Genomic DNA, 18,379 nt, shown 5'->3' with positions numbered 1-18,379 from the left:
ATGGAGGGATAATAGAGAAGTACGGACACCAAGAGAAGCAGTGCAGAAAAGGAAAGAAGTGTTACATTTTTTTTGCTCAAAAAGGGGGCAATACAAAAGAAGCAGAATTATAGAGTGTTACAGGAGAATCCATTCAAGGCCATGGTAAAACTCAGGAGATGGCAAATGCCCATGACAACAGACAAACATTTGGTTATAGTGCGTATCACACAAGCATATTATCAGAACTGGATAGTAATTGTAACATATAAAAGTGAAACTCTTAGTAATATTGTAATTTTTCTGACAGAATAAATAAGATAATAAATCAGGCAGTTTTCTCATTAGAGAAAGAGAACATCTAAGAATATCATCTAAAATAACTGTAAATGATTTGTTATAAGTGCTAGCAAAACTGTTGATTTATATCATTGTGGATAACAAGATGCTAGGGCATTGGTTTGGTCACAGTTTTCAATGACAAGTATAAGTTAATAATCATGCATTGTCTCTCTACTATTACTAATTTGGAAGAAGTTTTATAATGTTAGTCTAATAATAGTGTATATTTTTTTAGTAAGATGAAATGCAATTGTTCAACTGGTTGGACCATAATGTGCCTTAGGTACATAGATAGTAACTGTAATTTGTTCTTTATAAACATTAAACTCCTGAATATAGAGACAGCACCTGGAAGGTTTGTATAATAAGTCTCTTAAATTCAGCCATGATTGAAAATTTAGAAAAGAGATTTCTGTTGAGTCATTTTATAGGATTATCTAACAAAGTTCTACACACTGTTTGATTATTCTGAATAATTAACCAAGGTTGTGGGTTTTATATCTCTCAGCCATCCTTAACCTGGGAATGTGAGTGGTTATGGTATGAACCACTGAATTAATTTTTGATAAAAGGAACTATTAAAAGCCACTTTAAAGGTCATGATAACTGAATTATTATGTAGGCCTCATACCAATTGTGTGGCTAGGTACTAAGTTTCCCTGTTCACACATTCCTTATTTGTCAACCTGGGGATCATTGAAAACAGAGTAACTGGTATTTGTTTCTCTGTTGCTTAGTTACTTATGGTATGAGTGCAGAGTCTACAATCCTCCCCTGGGTAAAAATCTTTCCCTCTCCCATGTGAGACATGAAGAGTAATTCATTTTCCCTATATATTAGGTGGAGGGTTTCCTGGCCTGGTTTACATAGTTGCACCAGAGTTCATGTGAGAGTCAGTCCCCAGTCTCCACATAACTGTGGAGAATGTCCTGACCACTGGCTTGATCAGAGTAGGAGGTTGATGTTTACTACTTGTATTGTCATTGGTTAGTGCAATAGTTTGAGCAGACTCAATGGACCCTGATCCACCACACATCATGATAGGTTTGTAGAACCTTTTGGGTCCTTTTACTTTCCCATCTCCCATATTTGTCTTACCTAGAGTCACAGTGGGATGTCCTCATATCTATCCCAATCTCCTGGCAAGTGAAGACTTTCATGGGACATGCCTTTTGGGGTAGTGTCCAATTATAAGTGAATATATACCATGGAAGTCTTTCTGCTTCTGGGTTAACTCACTCAGTATGATCATTTCTTGTTCCATCCATTTGTCCACAAATTTTGGGATTTCCTTGTTTTTAATAGCTAAGTAATATTCCATTATTTTAAGTCTACCAATTTTCCATAAATTAGAAATTCTCTTGTGATTGGCATTGTATAATTTCTCTCTTGTTACAGTTTTGATGTGATATATTTTTGTACCAATATAAATTTAAACCATAAAAACAATGCACGGAGAGTTTGGTAATCTCATTTTCCTTGTCTTTTTTAAAGCATTTTATTTTGTTTTTTTATTTTTGTTTGTATCTGGTACAGGGAGATTTATTGGGGGTTTAAGAGGTCTTGCTGAATGGAAAGAGGCCATAGGTGTGGCATGAAGGATGAGAAAAATGAGGCAGAGGGGAGTAAAGGAATACACCATGGGAGAGAGAGAGAGAGAGAGAGAGAGAGAGAGAGAGAGAGAGAGAGAGAGAGAGAGAGAGAGAGAGAGAGAGAGAGAGAATTAGAACAGAAGGAACAAAGAGACAAAGAAACAGAGAACAGAGAGAGCTAGGGTCACAGAAGTGCTTTTATCTTTTATCTAGCAGCCACACATGGCAGAATCTGGAGGCAGCAGGCGATTATGTAAGACATTGTTAGGTGCCTGAGGACAGGCCAGCAGGATTCCCTCCACTAGTAACACTCCTTCATTTTTGTTTAATTTAAAATGAGGGACTAGGAAGTGGTGGTAAGATGGGAATGAGTGCGTTGTGTTCCTTAGACTGTTTCCTGCTACCTGAGGTTAAAGGCATCTTTGGAGGCCCTGAGTATATTGGGATGCTGGCAAAGTACTGGGAGAGATGGCTGTTTGGTTCTGTACAGATTTCTGGTACAATCTGTGGATAGGAAAGCATTGGCCTAGCTGAAGCAGTCTTCAAGTTTAGGCTGTACCACCTGTGCGTAACTCCTTTGGACCTGCCCTGGACGCAGGAAACACCTGGACTTGGCAGAATAATGGAATATATATATTCCACAAAGTTAGGAGGAATTTTTTTACATGTACATGTGATACTTTTAGGCCCAACATCTTGGTAGTGTTGGAGTAGGGGAGTCCCAAAACCAGGAGGACAAATTCCATTCTCTAAAATGGGAGGTCAAGATAGGTTTTTGATTCACAAGGGTACTTCACTGGTGTCCATTTGAAGACCATTTGAAGTCTGAGAGGTGGATCCAAGTGGATTCTCTGAAGCTTACACATATCTTTCTATGTTTACAAAAGAGACAAGGTTTATACAAGTTAGCATTACCATTGTTTGCAGTCTGTATTGAAACACACATAATAGAGAAGAAGTTTGAGAAGTTATTTTTGGGTTAAAAGGATAAACCCTCTTTGAAGTGATCTCAGTGAAGATCTGTTTCTGTGGAGGAGGAGGATCAAAAAGTTCATTTGATCATGATTTCTAGTATTTGAGCAGACTGTGGAAGAGTGGCTTGTTCCTTCTGTAGAGAAGATTGACATTGGGTGTATATAAATTTAGCACAATAAGACAACACTTTTAAGTCTATAATTAAAAGCCAACCCAAATAAATTTGAAATCTTGAAATTGTGACTATGATAGTGGATCATAGAGTGGAGGGTTTTACAAAAGTTAGAGTACTAGTTTGTCGTAACTCTACTGGTTAATGCGAAAGCTCTGAAATTTGCAGTCTTAATGCAACAGTAGTGTAGCACATGAAGAAATCTGAAGCTTGTGTCATTCTTTTTATATACCTGAAAGCACTTCATTTACTTACTTTATGCTTTTCCTTGCATCTATCAACTATAAAACAACTTCTTATATCCTAAAATAAATTCGTAGGTCCTCATAACTTAAGCTTATGTATCTTTAATCCTTACATAAACTTTACATACTTTCCCTACCCAAGTATTTACCATGTCACAGGTGTTTGATTTTTGAAAAGAGTATAATGAGTTACTTTTAGGTAAAGGAATAGTAAAAAGTTCCTTTGAAACCTGGTAGTATCTGTAGCAGAGTGATTTTTACACATGAAGAAGACTGAAGGCTTCTGAAACTTTAGGTAAACTGATCAGTCTTTCACCAGTCTAGTCTTCATACACATTAGAGACCTGACAAGTACAAATTTCACCTGAGTAAGCATAAAATGCAAACCAAGCAGTTTCTGAGTCTATAAAAATGGCAGACGCTTAGTGACTACCTGGACAGTTAATGAAACTTTTTCCCTTTTGCTGGGGCACCCATCTTTGGCTACCAGTCCCAGAAAATCTAATAGAAGTTTCTGTGAATCAGGAACTTGGAGGGTTGTCATACATTTGTTTTATCAAAGTAGCACAGTCAGCTTCTCAGTCCTGCCTGTTCACAGTTTGGAAAACATGCTGTCAGCAGTCCAGGCAGAAGACGGTTTACAGCAGCCAACTTTGTCACATTTAAAGCAAGTTTCAGGTAGAGGTTCATCTGTGCCCATCATCTTTATTGGAGAAGTTTAGGACTACTTTCAGGAGCTAGCATGTTTATCACAAAAGCACTTATTATTAAACATGTTAAATGCAACATTCTCCAGATCTCTGAAGTGTTTGAGGACCACATGTTTAAGGAAAATAGACCTAAATAGACAAACATTTTTTCTAGTTACTTACTTTCTATTTAACTTTAGAAATATGTACAGGAGGTTAAATAAAGCTTAGTCATGTCATTAATTTCATTAGTTATTAGCATGAGTATAAATATTTGTCCAAATACATTAAATGATTTGATCAATTATAAGGTAACTGATAAGATTGCATTTATTTTTTAATTAATTAATTTAGTTTACATCTGAGCTAAAGCCCCATCCTTCCTCTCCTCCAGGTCTCACCATATATTCCTCTGGCCCATATGCTCCGTCATGGACATGTAAAGCCACACAATCCATCCATGACTGAGAACATCCTCTACCATAGTGGCTTGGCAATGGAGCCCTGTCTCGAGGGACTGATTGAAAAGCATGCAAAATCCTTAGTCATAGATAGCCTTTGCTACTGTGGTTAGGGGATGCACATGAAAACAAAACTTGCCATGGAGTACATATTTGCGCAGGGTGTAGGTCCTGACAACCACTTGTGAACAGAGTCTTCTTTAGTTCCTTTGGTGTTTTTATCATATGATAATTTAAGTCATGTGTATATCATTTAACATAATGTAGCTGAGGGAACCTGGTTACCATCTATGATGCTGGATGGTTGGTAGGGATAGAGAATTATTAGTGGCTGCCCCATTTCCATCTGACAGTTTCTTTACCAAAGCTTCTGTAGCCACTATTTTGGCTTTTTGATACGGTATCCAGGTAGGGTACCTGTCTGAGTGATACCTCAATGCTTATGGACAATGGGAGCTATTTGGGAGAAGGAAACCATGAGTTTTTTTAGAGTTAAACTCTGGGCATAGTAGCATTCGTGTGTGTAGTGGCAGGGATAAGAACATGAAAGATAGGCTTGATTTTGATGGAGGCAGGGGCCCAAGACCATTCTCTATTCCATCTTATGAAATTACCTATATTAGTTTAGACATTAAAATAAAAGTTCTGACTTTGGATCGCCAATCACCAGTGACCAATGTACTTATTGAGGCCAGGATAGGACCAAGAGGCCTATACGCGTCTGGTCAGGGTTTTTGTTTACTTATATGTTGGCAAAATAACCTGTAGACAGGTTCAGGGTGTACAATTTGGAGTACATGTTAGGTGCAGAATGAAGACAAATGCAGAAGTCAACATCTAGTGACTTAGAGCAACCACCTAATATAAGATTGCCAAAACATACCTGGAAGGTGGGAAGGGTATCTCAAAACTCATTGTGCTCCAGTAGTAAAGATACCCAAAGTCTCCTGGAGATCTCAAAGAGTCACTGACTGAACAAGCCTTAAGGTGAGACTTGTGATCCCAGAATACCAAAATGTGGTGTTTCTGAGTTAAGCATCACATATTATCTTGCCCCAACTGTTCTGGAGGTATTGCATGAATATTCTGGTTGAAAGAAAAAGCCCTCTTATTTGAAGGCCAGATTGAAACTGAATAAAACAGAGTGTAGTAAAACAGGAGAAAGAGATTGAAAGTGACATCCTGAGAGACATATGGCACTGCCAGTCTCAGTCAGGCCCATAGCATTAGCAAGGGAATGTGAATAGGGGAGTTCTGAGTGGAGAATTAAGGCCAACAGCAGATTCCCTTTGACATTCCTGGGTTTCAACACTATATGGCAGAGTTTTGAGGAAGCTTACATTGACAGAAGGCAGAAAACATACTCCATGAAGACACTGGACAGAGGCTTTCTGAAACAATAGACAGAGAAAAGGATTATGTGGATTAGTCAGAGATTGGTAGATTTTGTTCAAAGTTGAATCTAACAACTTTCACCAAGGTTTTTATGAGGACTTTGATGTGGCCCTGGATATATGTCAATCATATCTGAAGTCACCTTCAGAAAAAGACCCACAACACACACACAAAGGCTATTAGATTTGGAATATTCAGTTAGTCCCGACCTCCACTAAAAATGAAAAGAGAAAAATGGAGAAAATGTTGTCATGAAGCTGTGAACTTTAGTTATGGGCATGTGCATGTCTTCCCTGTAGAAACAATGGAGAATTATGCTTGGGAAATTGACGCTCAAGGGTTAGAAGGTTTATAGTATCATCAGATTGTAGAGCCTGTGTTGTAATCATTGTCCTTTTGTTTTCTATCCCTAGGTGATTCATGGCAAGGAAAGAACATGGGGTCAGGTTTGTGTGATTGATTTACTGCAAAAAAAGTGGAAAAAAAAACTAAAATAGTACACAATATTGACAGCATTTTTTCTCTTAAAATTTAGAGCATGAGTGAATCCCACTTAACTAGTATCAAACTGTTAGGATGACAGAGCATTCCTAGAGATGCTCATTCTCATGCTGCGGTACCAAAGCCTTAACTGTGTCCTTAGCCATCTTAGGCTGTTTCCTTTTAGAATGGGTTTAGCAGAGGCATGAAAGTTTTCAAGTAGTCACACTATAACTATGAACTATATAGAATGCATTTATGCACAGACAGTGTGGAGTGGAAAGACTCAATTATGCAACTCATGGCTTGTATTTGATTTTCTTTAAGGAAAGAAAGTTACACTAGAGAGTCGTTGCAAAGAATGGAGAATTTGGTTGTCAACATTGAGGAAGGTTGAGAAAGGAGAAAAAGGCCCTCAATTGTGAGTATGATGCAAACATTTTTCAATAACGGGTAAGTTGATAGTCTAAAAAGGTGAAAGAAACATAAAATATGATCATTAGTGATAACATAATTTATAGTTTTACCAGTCCCCTATTCATCAAGTATCTAACACAAAGATATTAATGGACTTATGTTATAGCATTGATATTTCACGGGACATGTTTAATGAATATAGGCTATTTTATAATAGCTTGGTCTCTATGCCCTTACCTATGAACTGCTAGCACATAGACAAAAAATTCATAATATATTCATGAAATAAGAGGATTTATAGCTATGTCAATAAGACGTTTAGTGAGTAGCATTTCTTCTTCCCAATGTAACTGAGTTTGTGATTTGTATATAACTAAATAAATTTGTAGGATTTATGCATAGATATTTTATTCAGTCCTAACATTTCCACAGACCTGTACTGTCTTGTCTTTTATTAAGCTCAGGATAAAATCCTGAAAGAAAAAAACAGATCATTTTCTTTATTTTTTCCTTTAGAAGTATAACAGTAGTAAGTTTAACCTTAAGCATAGTAACTATCTAGTCTCAGATTGTTATACTCATCTCATAGATGTGTTCCAGCTTATGGAATGGCCTTTAAATCCAATATGAATTTGTTCATTACTCCCATAATATTGTTGTCTTCATTGCAACAGTGTATCTTACATGGAGGCAAATACTGTAGCTTTCAGGGTTTGTCTGGGTGACACTGATGATTTTTTTTATTCTAGTAGTGTGCAGTGTAACTTCCAACACCACTGATACTCACTCAAAGTAGTGAAGCTTGTAGCTGAAAACCAGCTCAATTACTCCATTTTCAGTGTCATAAATTCATGGCATTTTCAAATTGTGAAGAATAACTGATGATCTTGGCAATAGCATGTGATATTGGTAGAGTGTGTACAACATCACGGGTCATTGCTACATAAAAAGTAATCCACATTTGACTCTAAAGTTTTTCTTTAAAATCATAATATGTCTATCTCAAAAGGGCCTTATCTACTGTAAGGCAATTCTACATAAGCAACTTGTATTTATGCATATATATATATATATATATATATATATATATATATATATATATATGGGAAGGCCTATATATGCACACACATAAATATTACAACACACACACACACACACACACACACACACACACACACACACACACACGGTTGCTATTTAAGTTTAACCCAAAGCATAGGACTTCTCTAGTCGTAGACTCATGGCCATCTTAGTTGTATCATACATGGCTTCCTACTTATGGAATGGCCCTTAAATACATTCCAATTATGTATTTGTTGATAATTGTCCATATATGTATTTTTGTACATATATGTATATGTATATATGCATGTGTGTGTGCTTGTTTGCTAATACATATTAGCAAGCTTTGAAATATTTTTGAAAATTTCACATATAGGAAATGCATTTAGTCTATTTCCATGCTCACATCTTTTTACCTGCAGCTTCTTCTTTGTGAGTTCCAGAAGCTGCCAAATTCATCACCTATTCTTATATATTACAATCATAAATATTTAGCTACCAACTACTAAGTCCCTTAGATGTTGCTTATGTATATGTGTGCTTCAGGCAGATTATTTGTGAGACTTCATAGCTTCTTAAGGACTTGTTCCAGGGAAAACGTTATTCTCCCTATCTTAGAATCTATTAATTACAGGTAGGTCTACAGTTTACAGTGTGGTCTGTAACATTTCTCTCAGCCACCTCAAAAGAAGAATTTGTGGTTTCATTTTTTTAATATATATTATTTATTTATTCAAATTAAGTCTCAATTGTTATCCCATCCCTTGTTCCCTCCCATTCCTCCCTCACTCTCATTTTCCCCAAACTCCCCTTCCCTATAGCTGTGAATGAGAGGCACCTTCTCCCCCTGCATATGCCCATAGGGTGTCAAGTCTCTTCTTGCTAGCCTGCTATCATTCCTCTGAGTGCCACCAGGCATCCTCATCCAGGAGACATCATCAAATATGGGGCATTAGAGTTCATGTGAAAGTCAGACCCACTCTCTACTCAATTGTGGAGAATGTCCTGTCCATTGGCTATGTCTGAGTAGGGGTTCGAAGTCTATTGCACGTATTGTCCTTGGCTGGTGCCATAGTTTGAGCAAGACCCCTGGGCCTAGATCTGCCTGTCATAATGTTCTTCTTGTAGGTTTCTAGGACCCTCTGGATCCTTCTATTTCCCCATTCTCTCATGCTTCTCTCACCTAGAGTCCCAATAGGATGTCTTCTCCTCTGTTGCACTTTCCTGGTAAGTGAAAACTTTCATGGGACATGCCCCTTAGGCTAGTGTCCAGATACAAGTGAACATATACCATGTGAGGCTTTCTGATTCTGGTTTAACTTACTCATTATGTTCATTTCTAGTTCAATCTATTTGTCCACAAATTTTGGAAGTCCTTGTTTTTAATAGCTGAGTAGTATTGCATAGTGTAAATGCACCATAGTTTCTTTATCCATTCCTCTACTGAGGGACACTTAGACTGTTTCCATATTCTGGCTACTATGAATAAGACTGCTATGAAAATGGTTGAGTAAATGTTCTTGTTGTGTGCTGGAGCATGTTCTGGGTATATTCCAAGGAGTGGAATACTTGGGTCTTGAGGAAGCCCTATTCCGAATATCTGAGATAGCGCCAGATAGATTTCCAAAGTGGCTGTTCTAGTTTGCATTCTCACCAGCAATGAAGGAGTGTTCCTCTTTCTCCACATCCTCACCAGCATGTGGTGTCACTTGAATTTTTGATCTTAGCCATTCTGATGGGTGCAAGATAGAATCTCAGAGTTGTTTTGATTTGCATTTCCATGATGCCTAAGGATGTTGAACATTTCTTTAAGCGTTTCTCAGGCATTCAATTTTCCTCTGTTGAGAATTCTCTGTTTAGTTCTGAGCTCTATTTCTCAATTGGGTTATTCAGTTTGGTGTTGTTTAATTTCTTGAGTTCTTTATATATTTTGGATATTAGATCTTTGTCAGATGTAGCATGAAGATCTTTTCCCAGTCTGTAGGCTGTCACTTTGTTCTGTTCACAGTGTCTCCTGCCTTACAGAAGCTTCTCAGTCTCTTGATGTCCCATTTATTAATTGTTGACCTTAAGGACTGGGCTGTTGGTGTTCTGCTCAGGAAATTATCTCCTGTGTCAATGTGTTCCAGGCTCCTCCCCACTTTTTCTTCTAACCGATATAGATTCTCTGCTTTTATGTTTAGGTCTTTAATCCACTTGGACTTGAGTTTGTGCATGGTGACAAACATGGGTCCAATTGCATTTTTCTACATGTAGACATCCAGTTAGGCCAGCACCATTTGTTGAATATGCTATCCTTTTTCCATTGACTAGATTTGGTCTTTTTCAAAAATCAAGTGACCATATGTGTGTGGATTCATTTCTGGATATTCAATTCGATTCCATTGATCAACCAGTCTATTGCTGTGCCAGTACCATACAGCCTAATTGTCCCTCAGTTGAAGAATGTATAAAGAAACTGTGCTACATTTACACTATGGAACACTACTCAGCTGTTAAAAACAAAGAAATCCCAAATTTTGTGGACTAGATGGGACTAGAAATTATCATAATGGGTGAGTTAACCCAGAAGCAGAAAGACTCTCGTGGTATATACTCACTTATAATTGGGCACTAGCCCAAAAGGCTTGTCCCACAAAAGTCTTCACTTACTAGGAGATTGGGATAGATTTGAGGACATCTTACCAAGACTAAGTAAGAGAAACATAGGATATGGGGAAATAGAAGGACCCAGAGGGTCTAGAAACCTATAAGAAAAACGTCATTAGGGGTGGATTGGGGCCGAGGCGGTTCTGCTCAAACTTTTGTACTAACCAGGGACAATACAATAGTAACCATCTAATGCCTATTCTTATCTACCCAATGGACAGGGCAATTTCCACAGTTATGTGGAGAGTGGTAACTGACTTTGTCATGAACTCTGGTGCTCCATATTTGACCACCTTCTTTGGTGGGGAGGTCTCATGGCACCCAAAGAAAGAATAAGTAGGCTACCAAGATGAGACTTGATAGCTTATGAACATATAGTGGGGGAGGAGTTCTCCCTCTGTCATAGACCTAAGGGATGGGAATAGGGTGAGAGCAGGAGAGAAGGAGGAATGGGAGGATACAAATGATGGGATAACAATTGAATTGTAATCTGAATAAATGAACAAAATTAAAATTAAATTAAAAATAAAATTCAGAATCAATCTTGCATGAATTCCACACAGAGGATGGGTTTTGGAGGAGAACCATAGAGTGATGGATGAATAGAACACAGTAGATGTCAATACACACATTTTTATTTACTGTATCTGCTTCATTTTAAATCCCCATCCCCATAATTATTTACTAAATATGAATATATTTATATATACATATATATTTATATGTATATACATATAAACTTGAAGACATGATATAGCAAGAAATTTATAATGATGATGTTGAGTATTTTCTTCATTAGATAAAAGTGAAGTATTGGCAATTGATCCACATGATCTGTTTTGAACAATATTCAATATTAATTAATATTCCATGGTTTTAGAAGCTGATACAGGTGCCCTGGGAGACTTCTGCTTACAGGTTTCCTCCCTATGAAGTACACAGCCACATTTCTTAGATAATGTAAAAGCACAGGCACAGCCACACACTAATGGAATGTGTATTCTGCATCAGTCTCTAGTTAAGGTAATGCCCCACAGGAATTTTTACATGTAGTTCTTATGGTGACATTTTTAAGTTGAGGTTTCAGTCATCCTCTGCCTTTAGCCTATGCTATTTTTAAAGTAGAATATACAACACATACATGGCAATGTTCTGCAAATGACAGGGTTATAGTGACAAATCTCAGTTGCTCTCTATGACATCTTCATGCTTTCAAATTGAGAACCCTGAGAGTGACATGTGTATTTCCATGTTTGGTTGCCAGCATGACATACACGTGTGGCTAACTCTACAACAAAGCTTCTGTGTGCTAAGCTCAGATAACACTTTCTAGAAGACTTCATCTTATTAATCCTTGGCTCTTCTTAATCACAGCTGATTGTTCAGCCTCATCTGTCCAGTATTCATTGTCCCAGAAATGTAGTTTCTTACAAGACAAGGTTCTTCTGTGTAGCTTTGTCTATCCTGAAACCAGTCTGGCCTCACCTGTCCTTACCTTCTTTCATCAAATTCTACAGGGGTCACTAAGCACTACAGGTTCAAGCAAAGATTTTACTTTAGTGTTTCTGATCTTTTATTAATCAAACTGATTCTTCACACAAATAGCTTTATAGGACCTTTGCTAACTTGTGAAACTTCACAAGCCAGGCCTCCATTGCCTGCACTTACTCAAGATTCTCATCTTCTTGCTGACAGAGAGGCATTACCTCACTGAGTTCTCATAACTCAGTGAAGTTTCTAACCGAGATAGTTAGGTCTAGATAGATGTTTTAAGTTGATAATGACAATACTGCTTTACCTTCAAAATTTAAGACACACCAAGATAAGAAAGCTATTTTCTTCATGGTTGTCAAATACAAAATCCAAAACACTAATAATATAATATTTATATAATTCTTGATTGTGTCAATGTTCTTCTTGGTATAAGTACTTTATTGTATATAAGTGTAATAATATAAACATATATGTAAAAAATAATAAAATGCTTAATCAATATATATATATATATATATATATATATATATATATATATATATATATATAAAAGAAAAAATGTATCAACAAGTCTATTTGTATGACCTGAGCCTGGCTAAACTCACACAGCTAGGCCACAAAGCCCCCCTTCCTGGACATTTATGACTGAGTTCCAAAAGCTCACTCTAGAAATTTAGACTTAAGACAGTTTATGACCAATATTTGAAACTTTGCATATCTTTGCTTCTTCTATCCATACTTGTCTTGCAGTGCTCCAGTTAACAATAGAACCAGTCCTGCAAAACCTCCAGTGAGCAGTGACATCTCAACAAACTACAGTCCCTATCATTACATGTAACACGGGTATATATTAATGGCATCTAGTTTCCACCAAAAACAATGTATTGAGGTGTAATTCACACAACATAAAATTAAGTTTTATGGTAAGGCATCTTTCTATAGCTCAAGCTGATCTTGAACATGGAAGCTTCCTGACTCAGTGTTAAGATTACAGGCCTATGCCAGCACACCTAGTTTATTTTACTTTAAAATTTTATTTTGAGGGCAGGCATGTTAGCACATAGCTTTATTTTCACCATTCAAGAGGCAGAGGCAGGTGGATATGAGCAAGTTCTAGAACAGCCTGGTCTACATAAGGAGTTCTCAGACATCAAGGGCTACATAGAGGAGACCTTGTGTCAAAAGAAACAGACAAACAATCTAACACTTAAAAATAAATTAACTAAAATTAATAGGTACGTAGTTTACCTGATGGATCTCAATTAATGTAATTACTATTTAAGTAAATTATCATTAGTGTGACATGTACCTAGAAATTACTTTTGTTGCAAAGTATAGACTCGTCATGTGGGGTTCCAATGCAAAAACGCCTGGCATTTCTACCTTTATTTGTTTCTGTCACCTTTTCTCTGCATACAGTCCTAGCTCGTGCTTAAACTCAGCATTCCCTATGCTATTTATTAAATTATATGTTTAAGAAAAAAATTGTTTTTCTGAGACTTCAAAATTTGTTCCACAGTCTTCCAGAAACTACAATGGTCCATTCTGGCACAGGAATATGCAACTGCTTGTAACAACTTCTTTCTTACTTACAGGAACCATTGCTGTGTTGAAACACCATGGCCTGAAATAACCTGGGGAAGAAATGAATTATTGATCTTGAACTTCCTTGTTATATTACGTCTTTTAATGAAATCAGTCAGAAACTCAAACAATGCAGGAAAAAAATCAATAGTTGGTGCACAGATAGTAAAGAGGTGAATTTTAGTAGTTTGATTTTATGGTTTGCTCAGTCTGTTTTCATATTCAACCTAAGACCACCAGCATCAGGATGGACTCATGCACAATGCCCTGGGCCCTTCTCCATCAATCACTACTAAAGAAAAAGGCCTTGTGGGCTTGACTACAGCCAGATCTCTTAGAGGCATTTTACAGTTGAGCCTCTGTAGTCCTCTACGACTCTAGTAAACATAAAGTTGAAATTAAGCCACACAGCACATAGATGGACTTGTCTTGCCAATGACATGGACCAAATGTCACCTTTTGAATTGAGGACATTATTTTTTTGTGATGAAAAAATCCATCTTTCAGTTAAAAATATCTTTCTTTTTAAGCATTTATAGAAATTATATGATAATAAAGTTGTTGGTAATTTGTTCAGCAGAGGAAGATTCATTGTTGGCTCATAGCAAGTTCAATATTTTATTATCACTCCTACAAGAGTTACATCATGCTTGGCATTAACAATTCACAGAATTGTAGTCCAGTCTCCAATTAAATATACACCGAAGGACCAAGCATTGTTACAGGGAAGTAGTACTGACTATACAGCATAGTTATTTGGAAATCCTACAAGAAAAATAGGGTAAAACATATGAGATAGCACATTCCACAGATAAATAAATGTTCAGTTATCCCTTAGGAGCTTCCAATACACTGTGAGTATACACTGAGCCCCATGAGTGTCTACAAAGTCAGAACTACTAGTTTAATATTCACTACTATGGGGCATTTTCACCATATTGATATGTTCATTGAAAATATTTCATTCTGTATCTCATATATTGGAAAAATTGAGAGCTGCTTTGTCCCATGTGTCTCACTTCTGAGATCAGTGTAGCTAATATTGAAAGGTGTTAATTTTGCATAAATGGAACTTCTTGGTCTTTTCCTCACCTCTCATCACATAAATTACTTCTGAAAACTGGACAACCAAACTGAAAATATACCTTGATTTAATTGTTTACATTACAACCCAGAATTTAAGGCAAATGATTCTTATTGGGGGAGGATATAAAAATTTGGCCCATATCTCTCCTGGACATGAGTTACTGAGTTGTATATGAGTGCAAGTTAAGTGGTCCATGTGGTATAAGCCACTATGCAGGATTACTCATTGGTTTCTCTTCATTTCCTACCTACAGGGCTCGCTCTGCAGTTACTTGTTTTCCTGAATTTCCATCACGAAGTGATATAAGCTGTAAGATGAACTTAATACCCTTTTATCACCAAGTCACTTTTGGTCCCACTGTTCATTACAGCAATACAATATCAAATAATGATAGAAGAGCAGTGGAAAATATTACAATTTCTGATACGTATGTGAACAGAAGAAGACTGTTACTAAAAACAATACCATGTTCAGTGTCTTCTGGGGTTAGAGGTGACATGATCCACATAGAACTAGACACATTCTGTCAGAGTATCTCACACCTCAGTGCAAATTGCCCTGTTTACATTCTGTAAGTATAAGGTTTTCTTTAAAAGAATATGTTAAGTCACTTGTAATAAGTGCTCCCTAGACTACCTGTTCTGGAGAAGTTCCATAAGGAACGCACGACAAATATCCCAGTGAAACCACACTGTAATCTAAAAGTCCCAAGCTTGTCTATGAACCAGTATAAATGGAAGAGAACATCTATTCTGTATAGGAACCAAATATCTTACTATTTTATGTGCATAGCTATCTTAGACTGAATAAATATGTTGTTTGAAACATCATTTTTAGGACTATACAAAAAGAATTAGAGAAGAAGATAATGTTACATAAATAGTTGTATAGAATCATTAAACTGAGATTCCAACTTTAGAGAATATCATGTCCCTAAATTGTGCTGAAAATTTCAAGTTAAATTAGGTAAAACTTGTCATATTTCAAGATTTATCTCGAGTTATATAAATCTCAAATATTTCTACTTAATCATTAAAGAAGAAGACACCACAACCAAGAAAATGTATCTATAAGGTTGAACTGTTCAGAGTTGTGTTTGAAATTTTCTTAATTTGTAATTGATGTGGAGAGCCGAGCACATTTTGAGTGTTGCTGCCCATGGGCTCATGATAAGCTAGGCAGTTCAAACTATGTTTAGTTTGTTTTCAACATGACACAGGCTAGATTTATAATAATATGGGAAACGTAAGTGAAAAATGAAATCATAAATATAGATGTAGAAAAACCCATAGAGTATTTTCTTAATTAATGTTTGATGGGGATTGCCCAGTCTATTGTAGGTGGAGCTACACCTATGCTGGTGGTCCTGAGTTCTCTAAGAAAATTGTCTGATCTCCTCATGGGGAACAAGCCAATAAGCAGGACTCCTTAATGACCCCTGCATCAGCCCCTGCCTCCAAACTCTGGCCCAGCTCGAGTTCATCTCCTGACATCCTTTTATGATGAAGATTACGACACAAACCATTTTCTTCCTATTTTGCTTTTGTTCATGGTGTTTCATCATAGTAAAAGAAACCCTAAGACAATTTACTTTCCCACTGTGGATATCAGAGATCAACATTGTGAGTTCTGTTCCCTATTCCTGGTATGTAGGTTCTATATTACTAGTAAAGACAACTCCCATGGCAGAAGGAACTTTTCATGTGAGACTTTAATTTTGACTTCTAAGTGCTCACTAATGAGAACTTCCCATAAAGCTTAGGTATGCATTAATATTTTCTGTCCTGTGCTGTGATTTTGGATTTAACAAAAAAGGAACAGACAAAGGGTCTAAAGGAAGGGTAGACATTCAGATACATGTATCATAGGTATGGGACTCTGTAAAGGGCCTTTGCTCTGATGAAGAGAATCATCTGTGACTGTATACTCAGTAAATATATTTTACACTTCTGTATCAAGAAGGTGGGTTTACTTTATATAGATGAATATGGAGGCAGTTTTATGGCATATGAAAGAAGAGAGAGACATGTTTAGATACTCTTGATAACATATCTCTGCATTGTTGCATCTCAGACTGTACTTACTCATTTAGGAGGGAGCTGTGCTTGGTAATTATTACATAGCCTGGGGATATTGAAATAGGACGAGAGTTTTGTCATCATACTGAGTTTCACTTGGTTAAGGATTTCAAAATACCACGTGTCTGAGACATTGTGGACATAGACATGTCAAGCAAACACATTCTCTCAGAAATTCATTAAGTTTTCATGAGTACTAAAAATATGTTTTGCAGTGCTTATGTTTTAATATGAATCAGTCTTTTTTTCCTGTGTACTTGTGGTAGTTTATCATCCATGTTTTATGCACACAAAAGTGCATGTGGATCTGAAGGCTACAATTCAGTATTTCAGTATCACTCTTCATAGTAATTTTGATTCAGAATTTCTGATAGAATGGTCATTAATTATTTGAGGTAGGCCAGAATTTTCTGAGCCACAAGGAAACTCCTAGATCTTTCTCCAAATGGTTCAATACAGTCTTTTGCAACCCTAGGTCTTCATATTTTATGTGATTACTAGGTTTGTACTTGCATTTACATCCAACATAATGGGAAAATTATAACCATAGTGATACCCACAGAATTTCTATATTTTTATTTTGTTTTTGTTCATTTCTTATGGTACCATAAAATTCTGACCATGTTACCTGCTTAATTTGTTTCATTATCAAATTTTCCCATATAATTTTTTGGGAAAATATATGTACTTAATAATATGTATTAATTACTTAACATATGAGTTATTATAAGGAATTAATTCTGAAAAAATCTGAGAACAGGTATGTGTTTATGACAAAGGACTCTGGCCTTGTGTGCCTTGATCCTGAAATAAGCCCTGGCCATGATTGACAGCTGCAGTCCTCACCAGAGAAGCTGTTAGTAATCTACATGTGGAACTGTAAGCTTTTACCTCATAAAATTTTGTGGCAAGTTGTCCTGAAAACTTCAGAAAAGAGGCTTATGTCTGGAAACTGGAGTTCAAGGAACCAAACATCTTCCTGTTTTGGGTGGCTAGGAGAGATTACCACTAGATACATCTGGGAAAGTTCCATATAAAAGTCATTCTGTTGCTTAATCTCAACATACCACAAGGTCAAGACTAAGTTTATGCACCAGGAATCAGTTAGTAAAGGCAGATAGAGCCAAGGTATTAGGGGCAATGGAAAACATGTGCAAATGTAACTGTCCTTAGCCTCTGAAGGGTAGGAATCCCAAAAACAGTCTTGGCATTTTCTGAAATAGTGTGAATTTGTAGATCTACATGCCTTATAAATAGGAACATCATAGGAACACTTCTTAAGTAAAGAAGTAATCTGTAGTGCAATGAAAGAAACATTTTTAGAGAAGGCTCTAGGAGCTAATTTTTTGCAGTAGCAAACATCACACTGCCAGGTCAGGAGAAGCAAAAGAGGTCAAGTATTAGGGCGTTAAAGTTAGATTGCTGTATTATGAGAACTTTTGCTGTTTCTCTTTCTAGATTCTTGTTTTTTCTGTATCTTGGTGAGATGTGTAGTGCCTAGTGTTAGCTATCTACTCTTCCAGACATAACTTCTCCACCTTAGGTACCTTCAGCTCAGTCTATCTCTGGCCTGGACTAAACACCTAGAATGTCTCTGGAATGCACAAGATATTATTATGTAGTGACATAAGGTCATTGATAATATTTGCATGTCAAGTCATAGATCTTTCTATCCTGA

At 36.7% G+C, this 18,379-nt stretch overlaps 1 protein-coding gene across 1 annotated transcript in view; it reads left to right on the top strand.

Annotated features, from left to right (window-relative positions):
* Nucleotides 1-18,379, top strand: part of LOC311592786 (uncharacterized protein) — a 386,211-nt gene that overhangs the window by 184,747 nt on the left and 183,085 nt on the right. Inside the window, exons 45-47 of the mRNA XM_084773587.1 lie at nt 557-604; nt 6,264-6,296; nt 6,658-6,751. Coding sequence (XP_084629713.1) covers nt 6,287-6,296; nt 6,658-6,751 — 104 coding nt within the window. The 5' untranslated portion in view covers nt 557-604; nt 6,264-6,286. The remainder of the gene's footprint in view (nt 1-556; nt 605-6,263; nt 6,297-6,657; nt 6,752-18,379) is intronic.

This window comes from Acomys minous (genome assembly GCF_964271855.1).
Source record: "Acomys minous genome assembly, chromosome: 2".
Taxonomy (NCBI): domain Eukaryota; kingdom Metazoa; phylum Chordata; class Mammalia; order Rodentia; family Muridae; genus Acomys; species Acomys minous.
The sequence above is the reverse complement of the archived record's forward strand: the minus strand, read 5'-3'. Positions and strand labels throughout refer to the sequence as shown.